Source organism: Triticum aestivum, chromosome 3A (assembly GCF_018294505.1).
Source record: "Triticum aestivum cultivar Chinese Spring chromosome 3A, IWGSC CS RefSeq v2.1, whole genome shotgun sequence".
Lineage (NCBI taxonomy): Eukaryota > Viridiplantae > Streptophyta > Magnoliopsida > Poales > Poaceae > Triticum > Triticum aestivum.
Genome location: NC_057800.1, coordinates 536,489,374 through 536,502,351, shown reverse-complemented (window position 1 = coordinate 536,502,351; position 12,978 = coordinate 536,489,374). Strand labels below are relative to the sequence as shown.

Below are 12,978 nucleotides of genomic sequence, written 5' to 3'. Positions count from 1 at the left end.
TGCGATGTGGAGCATGGCGTGACCCCCAGCACACCTAAAATAGACGAGACCCAGCGCATCTGCTGCCGCCAATCAGTGCATCATTTATCAATGCTGAATTCACGGATCCCTCGGTAGGGTATCCTATCTAAGCTACTTGGCGAGATGGTAACATAGACAAGAGTTTTTACCCAGGTTCGGGCTCTACAGGGGAGATGATACTCTATGTCATGCTCGTGTTTTATTATGTTGGAATGTATCGAGAGTATAAACTACTGAAATAGTAAATTTTTCATCTACAATTCAGGCCCCTCGGTTTATATAACATACTGAAGGGTCCCATGGTACATGGATCCTAGTCGACTACGTACGAAGAGGTAGAGTGCTCTATGATCCCAACTCTTATTATGCACGTCCAGTCTTATGAAACCTTCATGTTATACGTCATGGGCCCAAATAGAACCGACAAGGGGTCCTCGGCCTTACTAGGACCCGAGCGGTCATGATGAGAGGCCTGTTAGCCAGGATACAACCACCAATACATTTTTTTTAATTTCCACGTACACGCTCGGGTTGCAGTTGCAGTATTAGTTTACTCCAATCATATGCTATCTGATTTCTTTGAGCATGATATTAGCTGACAGTAACTTTGAAAATACGATGAAAAAATGTACAATGTACATTTTTTGTATATACATGAACATTTTCGTAAAACAAAATCAACATTTGTAAAATATAAAGTGTACATTTTTTCTACATGATTTTTTACAAAAATGGAGGTTTTTAAAACATACTATGAACAATCTTTTACAAATATGCTGAATTTAATACAACCCTTTAACGGTGGCGCAAATGGCGATCGCTGGAGACGGACACCTCATCACTCGCACTATTTGGGGGGCCAATCGGGATCGAGCCTGGAGAGGAAAATATCTCTCGTTTCCTTCCCCACGAAGGTTTCCAACACACGTGATCCCTCTGTCTCTCTTTTCTTTCCTCTCCTCCAACCCCCGCCTCTTCCCTGCTGCTCCGCCGCCGCCTCTTTCTCCGCAAATACACTGCGTGCCGCCGCCTGTGCCCGTGCCCTCTTCATCTCCCGTCCCGAGCTCCACCTCCTCCAGCCTCATATCCCCTGATTTTCTCGATTTGGATCTCGGGAGCACACGGGAGGGAGTCCCCGAGCGGTGGCAGCGTCAGATCCCTCCGTCTCGCGGGGCAGGGCCTCCCGTCCGTGCCACGATGACGCCGGCATGGAGGCTCGGGCACGGGCAGCCACCGCGGTGTCGGGTGCGCCGGCGAGGTCTCTGGGGACCGCGCAGTAAGGGACTGGCGCAGCTTCTGATCGTTGGTTCCGGCGATGCCAAGCCGAAGATCTGAGTCGCCGAGCCGCAAGTAGCAGCTGGACATCCATCCGCCGGCCCCGACAGCGAGCTCCGGCCGTCCACCGCCCCGAGCTCCATCCGTCTGCTGCCCCCTACCCCATCCGCCTGCCCCGTAGTCGCAGCCGTGGATAGCCCCATCAGCCGCAACCTTCAGCAGCCACGCACAAACCTTCTGAAGACAAATTCTAGGTAAGTGCATGGGATCCCCTATTTGATTCATATCTCTGTCTACCTATGTATCTATCTATGTAGAACACCTCTCTTGTGTTGGTTGCAGCTATGTTATGCCTGACGAGTTATCCATGCTATGATAGCTCCATAGGCCTGACGAGTTATCCATCATCCATTTATCTACTAAGTTATCTATGACGCTTAACCATCATCCATTTATCTATCTTTCTTATTAGTACTCCAGAACTAAGTCTTGTTTGGTCATCAATTTGTTCTCTGTTGGCATGTAAATTCTGCAAGGGTTTTTTGGTCTCCTAATTTAGTCCTAGGAGTGATACGGGTTGTCAAGTTTTATGTTGTTGATCTGCTTCAGGCCATGTTTCTCTGTTTCTTGAGTTATAATTGTTTGCAGAATATTTTGTGAGAGTTCCTGATTCTTTTCTTTTATTAAAGAAGCAAACACATATTGTTTTCTTGAAAAGATTGACAGCTTGGACTTTGAATTTGCCGTATGTTAGTCATACTAATAATTTCTGGACCAGCTTAATAGTTTTTGTAGGACCATAGCAAAGAATTATAGCACCAGCCACTTTATTTAACGGTAGATTTTTTAGCATCTACTTGTTGTACTAAAGTATCATGGTTTTCTGAATTTAATATGTAAACGTGTCACCATCGGGCATGCAGCTCTCATCTCTACTCTCTCTCATCCGCTAGGGATGGAGGGGCTGCCGAAATCCACCTCGAGGCAGAGGGGTAGGCAGAAGGATGGCGAGCGTTCCACTCGACGGCGAGCCATGGGTGATGGCGATCGCAACGCAAAGTTTTCCGATCTGCCTGTCTTCAAGGGCGTGGAGCGACGGAGGTTGTCTCCCTCCTTCCACACGGTCGCAACATCGGGAGAGGATTCAGCCCCCGTGTGGTTCTGCACCAAGGTCAGTGACGAGGGTGATTGGTAGTTCACGCTTACTATGGATGATTAGTGGAAGTATGTAGCACACAAGTGCTTACAGTAGGAACTTAAAAAGCTGGCTTGATGCAGTTATGTACTGTATTGGTTCTGAATTACCCCTACTTGTGCAGTTTCTGTCAAGAATGGAATCTACGAGTTCTGGAACTGGTTTGATGATAGGACATGGTAAGAGCCTCATAGACAGCTGAATAATTTAATAATGTGCGGGTTATTTGTAAAGCGGAAACACAGTTAGAATACATGGCTGAATTATCTTCTGCTGCTTCTATTTTAAGTATCCCATTGGTCGTGTGATCGGTGTGACACTATGTATACTGGGTTGACTTTGACAGCTGGAAGCATTTGGTGGTATGTTACTGAAAAATGTGCCCGAAATATTTGATCGGTCTACTAAGTTGGTAAACGCTCTGAACATCCAAGTGTTGGTGGAGACCGTTTGCGTGTTACTGCTCCAATTATCTCAGCAAATGCTTCCCGGGCTACTTACCTCTTGACAAAGGTTGTATTTCACAGAAGCATGTATTCTCAGTTTCTCACAGTAGCCAGAGTGTATCGCTTTTTTATCTGGTAATTCTGTTCTCATTAATGTTAATGTTTCCGTACGAAGCAAAGGGCACTGGTGCTGGATGGATGCCAGCAGCTATTCTGGCAATGGTAAATTGCACTTGATTTATAGATGTTTTCATTTTCATATGCCACGGTCTAAGTGGAAATATAAATACTTTTCGATGAAGCTAGGGATGCCATTAAGTAGCTTTAGCTTTACCTATCTTTGGGTGGGAACATTACACTCTTCAACAACGAAAGAGAGGGCGAGAGGTGATCCTTCTGCTCTTTACTTGTGAATCTCTATTTCTTACTAGCTCGGGGAACTTGCACCCAACAAATTAATGGATGATCTTGCAAACCTCATCAAGTATATTAGTAGTTAAACTGTGAATTTGAAAACAAAAAAATTGTACATTTGTTCGTGTTGAATTTAGATGTGTTCTTGGGCAATAATTGATGGTAGATAATACATGATGGGGGATGGCCTTCATTGCTACAATTACTTTTCCTATCCCTCCTTAGTTTCTTGGATGTATATTAGTTTTTGTTTGCCCCTTTATTTTTAGGGGAAGTTTTCTTACTGCCACAGCTTGGTTGTTCTAACATGACAAAATGTTGGATTTAATATCTTGCTAAATACTGGATACTAGCTCATTTTACTTCAGCTCATAAGGAAAGGTCTGTATGCAAAGCGTGTCATGGGACGGTATGCTGGAATAAACACATATAGCCAGTTCATGTTTACCCTTTTCTTTACACATATGATTGAGACTAGCAAATTCACATATACAAATATGTTTCTAGAGCAAGGATGAGAAGCACTCCATAAACAACCACAATTGATGGGATGACGGAACTTTAGGTCAAACCACACAGGTTTCGCTTGTTGATATTTCTGGCATATACTTGATGAAATATACATAAATATGTGTTCTTTCGTATAGGTTTTCACCAGAATCAAGCATCAGTTCAATGGGAACTGGAATGATGAAAACACTTGTCGTGCCTCAGAGTGTGGCGCCGAAGAGAAGGACGAGCAGTCAGTGGTGTCTTCGTCTTCGCCGATTGTGCTGGTGTGTTATTCCTTTCCCTGCTCCGCCGCCTAGGATACTCCACCACCAGACCTGGCCAAACAGGCCGGCCCGGCACGGCCCGGCACGGCCTGTGCTAATCGTGCCTGGCCTGGCACGGCCCGCCGTGGCACGTTTAATAGCCGGGCCATGCCGTGCCGGCCCACGGGCGCTGCTCCTTGGCCCAGGCACGGCCTGATTAGTAAATGGGCCGGCCCGATGGCCCGTTTAGCACGCTGGGTTGTATATTTTCAGCCTGTTGGGCTGGTTTTTAGGCCTATTGGGCTATATTTTAGGTATACATATGTAAAAAAATTCTGAAAATTATATAAAAGAATTAAACGGGTCGTGCCTGGCCCATGGCGGGCCGTGCCGGCGTGCTCGCTTGCTGGCCTGTTTGTCCCGGCCCGTTTGGCCAGCTATATCCACCACCATGGGATTCGACTATGGCCTTGCCTTGGATGGGTTGAGGATGATCAGTACATCTGGATTTTGCCATCCTTCTTGGTTGTGATTTTCATTCGATTTTCCTCCTTGTTTAGCTTCTCTTCTATGCATGCATGGTGTATATGCCCTTCGGAGGATTGTGTTAATGCATCAAATAGGATGTGTGCACGTATTTTATCATGGATCTTTGATCCACAGTAACAATTTTTTGTTCTGATGGCTGCAATTATGTGACACAGAAGGTGCTTCTTGCTTGTTTGTTCAAATGACTAAAAGAAAATACCCCCTTCTTTTTATAGTACACATTCCCTTGACATACATTCCAAAAAATTTAAGCACCCACATTTTAATTTATTTTGGCAAGGCCAGGGCTGGGGGAATCCCCACATTATATATCTGCTTACATTTCAGTTTAACACTTTTGAGCAAGTTGTTCTTTATTTTGCCAGTGCGTAGATGCGGAAGACCGGCAACCGACGGCAATATGTTCATGTGGCTTCAAGCATAGGTTATTCATGGAGTTACATAGTTTGAAGTCCCTTTTGTATTATTCTTAGGAGAATGGAGTAAATAATATGTGATGCCTTGTTCTGTCAATACCACTGTAAAGTTTCGGTGTTTAATTTTCTTGGTGATCTCTCATAGGTTTATATATATGTTCTCGGTTTCTAGAATTGTTCTGTATTATCTGCAGATATGCCACAATTGCCACCTGAGGCCATTATGAATTGTGGTGGGATGGCACAAACAAGAAGAGATGGTATCAGGTGACTTAGTGATAGTTTTGCTTTGGGAGTATTAAGAAGAGTGACACGTATTGTGGTTAAAGTCCGCAAAGATATGTTAGCTTTTATTTTGAATTGATGGTTGTGCTCTGGCATCCACCTTGTAACACTTTATAGACCTTCTGGTTTGCTCTGTTTGCTATGCTATGCTATATGCCTGAACATTTTAATGATGTATTTCTGTTAAGTGGAGTACCTTTTTTTTTACATATGCTGCTCATTTGGGCTGCATATGCATGTTCAAAAGTACATCAGCAAGATTTGTGCGCCCATCGCACAAGGGGAGCTCCCTCATTGTCTCCACATGGATTTTTTTACTGTGACGATAGGAAGAGAAAAAATGGGTGAAAATGCGCTGATCCTCTGCTCATTAACGTGCCTCGTTGGAGAACCCACGCCGCCTATTCCTCCGCCAAATCCATCGCACTAGGGCTAGCCTGCCCGCGCCGGCGACGCGCCTCTGCCTCGCGTCACGCCGCCATGGCCACCGCCCCTGCCGCCGGTGAGGTGACCCTGCTGAGGTGCCCAAGAATCTCTGGATAGATGCGGGCGCCGTCGCCGACTCCGGCCTCGGCCGCGTCTGTGGCAGCGGCGAGGACCTTCACCGTGGGTCTCGGTCTTACTGCTCATCCTTCGGGAGGCTACGCGCGGAGGGGAGGCGGACCCCATGGAAGCGGCAGCACCCGCGCCCCCCAAGAAGCCCCGCATCTCCGCCTCCGGTGCTGCTGACGGCAGGCCTCCCGTGATCTCCTACTAATACTACCACCGTCACCGCAAGAAGTCGTGGCTCGACGAGCCATGGCCATCCTTGACGACGCCACGGCAGCTGGAGAAGGAGGAGGAGGAGGCGCTGGGCAGGGGCTCGTGGCGGAAGCGCCCGCTCAAGCACGAGCTGCTCAGCCTAGGGTCTGCCCTGCTTGCATTGGGCGTGGATAGAGACGGGGAGGAGTTGCTGGGGCGACGACAGCCGAGGCGCAGCGGGGGAGTGTAGAAGGAGAGCACTTCGGCGCCCCGGAGGTGATGGCGCCGCAGTAGCCAGCTGGAGGTGGCCTCTCCATCTGAGAAAAGATGGGTAGAGTAAGTTGGATTTGTGCTTGCTTCGCAATGAAACTCTCCTCACGGCTTCAGCAACAAGGAACGGCCAACTAGAATACTTGTTCTCTGTGTAATTTTGACGCTGGCTTTGTCGTAAGTTGGAAATTCAGGGTGCCGATCCGTAGGCGTTTGTCGGTTTAGTGTGCAAGGTAAGTTCTTGACGATGTCTGTTCTGAGCATGTGTTTGTTTCATCACTATAAGGAATGCAGCAAAACTGGGGCCTGAATTTTGATGGTGAATGCAGGTTTTCTGGCCCCAAGATGGTGATTGCTATAAGGGTTCCATCACGGCCTACATGGAACTAACCAAGAATTATGTATGCTTTCTATATCCCTGGTTCTTATTTTTCTTATTCATGAAATATTGCTGTGGCTGACTGGATTATCCTCAGTTGAATCTGATAATCTTTTCTGCAATTTCCTTACTAAAAGGCTTGTGATGTACTCCCTCCGTTCTAAAATAGATGACTCAACTTTGTACTAACTTTAAAGTACCAGTCTGTTTTCCATGTAATGTCTGCACTATAAAGAGAGCCATGTGAAATGTCGTGTAGTTGATATCTAAAGCTAAACGAACTGCATGTGAAGTATGAAGACCTTACCCTAGCTAATGAAAGGATGAAATTTTCCATTTCATCTGAGGAAATGAAGTGCCTTAACCTGAAATTTGGAACATCTAACCTGGATAAGAAGGGATACGATGAGCTACTTGCACTTCCTGTCAGCTTTCATGACTACCAAGGTCTTGATCCATATGATCTAGTGTGGGCTAAAATAACAGGTACTCCTATGTCTTTTCCTTATGAGTGCCGATGCTTCTAGTTGTTAACTGCGATTAGATGCCAATGGTCCTTTCTGTTTATTCTTTCTGTCATCACAGGTTTTATTTTATTGTTTGTAGTCATTGTCCAGATTACTTTGAACTTTTACCGTGTGGTAAGAGTTAGTATTGTAAGTTGTACAATGGAGAAGTACTGAATCTCTTAAAGCATAAAGCCATAAAAATCAGCATGCACTGAGGCCTAGGCACAAAGTAAACATGTTGTAATTTCAAGAGGTTAATTTAGTTTTGGTAGGGGTGCATAGGTATAAACAACAAACCATCTTTTCCAAAAAAAAAACATGGACCATTCTGCATGCAGTATATTGACATATTAGTTGCTCTCTTGTTTCTGAACATTTTTGAACCAGCTAAGAAGTACTCAAAATCTTAAAGCATAAAGTCATGAACATCCTAGGCACAGAATAATCATGCAGTGAAGATACTTTATTACAAACCATGTATGATATGACACCAACACCAAATCCTTGAAGCAGCCGTCCCATGTAGAGAAGTGATGAGTCCTATGGATTAAACATCCATTAGCAAGCATGAAGCTCGTATCGCCGTGAGAAGAAGAAGGGCAGAAAATAAGCTTGGAAAACATGTGGGTGCATTATGCCATACATTCGTGAAGGAGATGGCGAGCCAACTGTTGATGTTCTGAATCGCCACCATCGTTAACGACTGAAAATTCAGTAGGCATTTCCATTACTCTGTTATTAGAGTATAAAAGAATAAAACTTTAGTGTAGTCAAGAATTAATTTGTTGCAACTTGCAAGCATATGACATGAACAAAATACTGAACTTTTTTCAGAAAAATTCTTCACCTACACATCTTCTGCAACACCAATTTCTCTTCTCTGATTATCATATCAAATGCCACATGCAACTACTTAAATAACTCATGAGATTCAAGACTAATATAAGGTCAACTCCAAATTTTCATTCAGAGGGAGGGAAGGGTCAACATTTTCTCACCCCTTTCCGGCCAATGTGCTCGGCCATCTGGCCGCTGGCGATGGCCCCGACCATGGCGCCGATGTGGACAGCGAGTCGAACGCCAAGAACTGCATCACGTGCAGGCACGAAGTTACTCAACATCTTTAGTCCAAGAAGAAGTGGAAACAGTGCAAGCTTAGATGCTCCAGGCACAACCTTCTCATAGTTTTCAATATTTTACTTATGTTTTCAATTTTTTTATAAATTATTTGCAGTTCCATCTGCTTCTCATAGTTTGTGCAATCTTCAAATTCAACTTGTGTTAGAGGCTTCAGTTCTTACAACATATGATACTCGCTTGATCATCATGTATATTCTATAAACATAAAGTGATGCACTGAATGCATTATGCTCTTGCCCATTGTTATTGTGTTTATTCCTATCAGTTAAGATAAATATATAACTCTCAAAGTTTTAACTATGGGTGTTGGAGGAGATAGATCGGGCAGAACTACAACCTGAGGTTGTGCAGGTTTACGGATACCTCTTGCCAAGGTTATATTATTTTAGGTTTTGGCGAATATATATATATATAATAGGTAAATAAAGATCAGTTCGTCACTCAAATAATTATGAATACCAATGTAGTAAAGGTATGATGTACACTTTCAAATAACATTTTATAATTCTTTGGTAACATCACTGAAAACTATTGAATTGTGTTCTCTAATTTATTATAGTTAGCTTTGTTTCGGATTGGGTGCTAATAGAAAACATATCTGTGTATTGATGCATTCACATTTGAAGGGAAACGGCTGAAAATGAAAGGCGACATATTCGATAGTTTTTTCTCTCATTATTCACAATCTCAACTTAGGGAGTGTCTAAAAGAAAATTATGGCATGGTTTGTTTCCTTCATTCTTGATTTGTTCAATCTCATACCATATGCTCTGCCCTAGGTTCGAAATACAAAATCTGGAGCCTTGCTCTGAAGGTTCAAGGAGGTGGAAGCGCCAACAATGCCCTCAACAGAGCTGCTCAATTGGATTTGAATCCAAGGATGACATCCAAGAAAAGGTACCAAACTTCCTTTATTACATTAACCATACTAGAGTGGATGTATATGGTGTACTTGGGCAGGGATTCTTAAGGAATTCCAAGATGGTGGCTGCATTTTGCATTGAAATTATGAGGTGAGGCTCAAAAAGATACAATGGTTACCTGCGGGCTGCGGCGACGACGACGGAGACTAGCCCGGGATCTGGGACAGTGGATGCATTGAGCTCGAGGTGAAGATCAGTCACTGCATCCACGGTCACTATTTTGTTCCTTCTTTTTTTGGAGATGAGCCAAGATGCACGCGTCACTTGTTTCATCAATTTTGTAATTAACTTTAAATTTTGTTCCTGGTGATCCCAAATCTGATTTCTCCTGACTCCCTGCTGCTTAATATGTCTATTATGTAATAACATTGCATAGTATAGAAAATAAAGTGGAAGGGGCGCCTTCCACCTGGCACCGCCCAGCTTCCTCTAAGGCGGCGCCACCAGGTGGCGCCCCAACTACTAGTTCAAATAAACAATGCCCATTTTTTATACACGATGAACATTTTGAAAACATACACTAAACATTTTTAAAATACCAAATGAGAACATTTAAATTACATGGGACATTAAAAAGATAAACAAAGATTATTTTTAAATAAATGGTGAACATTTTTAAAATTCCATGATGAATGTTTTTAGGACACAATAGAATTTTTGAAGTATATAATAAAAAATATATGATGTACAATTTAAATAGTCGATGAACTATTTAAAGAAGTTTTATCCTTTAAAAACAGAAAAATGAAAATGAAAAAACGGGAAGAACAACATAAGGATAAAATAGAATAGGAACAAGAAAAAAAGGAAAAGGAAAGCCAGAAATATGCTACACACAACCCAAGAAACCAACACTGAAACCAAATAGGGAACCCGAGCAAAAAGAAAATGAAACACTAGACGTAAATGGCCTGACCCACTCCACCCGCGGCAGGTAGGCGAGTGCCACTTCTTGTTTTGTCCTTAGAAAATGAAACCACAAGCAGTATCCTTTGCAATGTTCACTCGCACCTTCTCAAGCACAAACAAGTGGCGCATTGTATGTGCCCCACTTGTCGCAACCGATAGTTTTGTCTTTTTCATAGATTCATTTATTCAAAGTGTTTTATTTCTTAAACGGTGTGTTCAACCGTTTTCATGGTTGGATTTCTCGCGTCGAGATCTTTGAACTAGATTCCATAAATAATAAGTTTAATTTTTTTTCTCAAAAGACTTGGAAGTAAAATACCGGAGCCGAAAACACGGGTTTTTCTTTACTTTTCCCCTTTCTGGAAGGTATAACTACGATTCTTGCGGAAGCAAATCTCTGTCTCCACGAGAAGCAAATTTGCTCCTCTCACAGAATAAAAACAACATGTTTTCCCTTTTGAGAGGCACAACTGTGCTTCACACGGAAGCAAATATGTGCCTCCAAGAGAAACAAATTTGTTCATTTTGTGGAAGAAAGAAACACATAATTTTTTCTTTCCGAGAGCCACAACTATGCTTCTCGCAGAAGCAAATCTGTGCCTCCATGATAAGCAAATTTGTGATTCTCATGGAAATAAAAAATGTGTTTTATTCCTTTTTTGAAAAGCACTATTATGCTTCTTACGAAAGCAAATTTGTGCCTCCACGCGAAAAAGGAATGCATTACCCCCTTTTTGATAGGCACTGTTGTGCTTCGATAGGCACCATGTGCTTCTCGTGGAAGCAAAATCAGTGCTTCTGTGAGAAGCAAATTTATGCTTCTCGTGGAATAAAAAAACAGGTTTTTCCCTTTTTGAGAGGCATAGCTGTGCTTATCGTGGAAACACAAAAAAAATGTGATTTATTTTTTATTTTTTATTTCTCCAAAACATAGGAAACACCGACCAAAAACCAGAGAAGGCAAAAAAATTGAAAAATAATAATCTAAAACCTGATAACTCATACAGAAAAACACAAAAATCCGAGAATCCGAGGAAGCGCCCAATATGTGACACGTGGCGATAGTTGGATGACCTGCTTGACGTGCTCTCAGCCCCCCCCCCCCCCCCCCCCCCCCCCCCCCTCCCAAAACAAATGACCCTTGTGGGGCTCCAAGTAAGCGGACCTTCCTATATACCGCTCATTGCGACGAACTGCAAGCAAACACACATGGGGTCTGGCAAGGCCGGCCCAGTAGAGTGACTTTTTTTTAATAGAAGATGGGTCCCGAAGGACCTGGACTTATATTATACAACCATGCAACATTTTACATAGGGACCCAACAAAGAGAAAATTACAACCTAGTCCAAACACTTTGCAGATAGGACCCCAGAAGACAAAACTGAAAAGCAATCGAGTCCTTGTTGTCGGCTTCATTCCTGGCCCGATCCCACTGGCACCGGGGACGAGACCACTCGGGGCGGAGGAATGGCTACAACACCACCAATGAAGGACAGGAGGTAGACAGTGGAAATACTAGGTCGAAGCACCAACTAAGCTGCCTCCATTTTGGCTCGACGGCTGGGGGGAAATAAAGGAGCCGGTCTCCATTGTCGGAACTCCGAGAAGCCGCCCTTCGACCATGAGATGCAGCAGCATAATATGAGAATCGCAGAGGGCTCAGATCTGCACCGAAACCCCCTCCGAGTTGCTGCAGAAATTAGGCTCCAAGGACGAACATGGATAGTTCGGTAGCTTGATCCCCTCCCTCCCTCTTCTTTATATCCACCTCCATGGTAGCTCAAAGAGAAGCAGGAAGGAATGAAATCAAGCACCAGATTTGAGACTCCTGCGAGCTTATTTAGGGGAGGAACGCCGACAAGAACTCCTTCCGCCTCCGGCTTCGGCCACCGGAGCACCGCAAACATGAGCATCACCGTCGCAGGCCACTGGACACAGCTCGCGTGCACCAGCTGCATGTCTCCCATCGGCATAACGCCTGTCCTAAAGACAACCATACATCTGTTCTATACGGGAGTAACCCGAGCTCTTCTCCCTTTCCATCTCCGGCCGGTGGCGTTGCCGGATAGGAGAGGGGCCCGAGCTGCGAGTCTCAAGAGGAGGAGAAGGAGAAGGAGAGGGGGATGAGGGGAAAGGTGTGAGACCTTAGGGCAACAGTAAAAATAACTAAAAGAGTTGTCCTATGGGCATTGAACTCAAAACTTCATGTTGCTAAACAGATAATCATAGTAAGCCGAGCTGATAACAGTTAGTGATCAATGTGCAACGTGAAACTTTAAGAATAATTGCAGCGACAGACCCTTTTTTTCGAAATTCGAAACAATTTATTTGTAAATGTGAACTAGTTTTTAATGGCATAATTGGTTTGATGCCAAAAGTTGGCAACTGCGAAATTTTGGCTAGAGATTGGTTGCTTGCCAATCTCATAAAAGGTTGCTTGCCAATCTCATAAAAGGTTGCCAAATGTTGGCAACTTTTAATTTTGCCAAATGTTGGTCACAAACCAATCATCCTCTAAAATTCCAAAACATTTTTTGAGAAGTGTGAACAATTCCTGGAAAAACACGACAAATTTTGAAAATGTGACCATTTTGTAAAATCATCAATATTTTTAGAAAACGAATAATTTTTTAAAGGGGAAAACATTTTTTGAAAATATATTTATTTTGGAGTATTTGAACGTTTCCTGAATTTCTTAAAAGAAGTTATAAACATGGACAATTCTTAAATTTCTAATTATTTTAGAAAAAC

At 43.4% G+C, this 12,978-nt stretch overlaps 1 protein-coding gene across 29 annotated transcripts; it reads left to right on the top strand.

Annotated features, from left to right (window-relative positions):
• Positions 1–901: 901 nt before the first annotated feature.
• LOC123062091 (uncharacterized) lies at positions 902–8,797 on the top strand. 29 transcript variants are annotated; one of them, XR_006429507.1, is made up of 7 exons: positions 904–1,550; positions 2,220–2,467; positions 2,616–2,670; positions 2,838–3,004; positions 3,113–3,159; positions 3,999–4,127; positions 5,021–5,529. XR_006429507.1 is itself a non-coding variant. In XM_044485431.1 (4 exons), exons 2-4 carry the CDS (start codon positions 2,252–2,254, stop codon positions 4,040–4,042), a joined length of 315 nt encoding a protein of 104 aa, XP_044341366.1. In that variant the 5' UTR covers positions 904–1,550; positions 2,220–2,251; the 3' UTR covers positions 4,043–4,644. The 29 variants fall into 29 exon arrangements, 1 of the variants encoding a protein (XP_044341366.1); XR_006429506.1 differs by adding an exon at positions 3,244–3,324 and having other exon boundaries at positions 905–1,550; positions 2,616–3,004; XR_006429505.1 differs by adding an exon at positions 3,240–3,324 and having other exon boundaries at positions 905–1,550; positions 2,616–3,004.
• Positions 8,798–12,978: the final 4,181 nt, after the last annotated feature.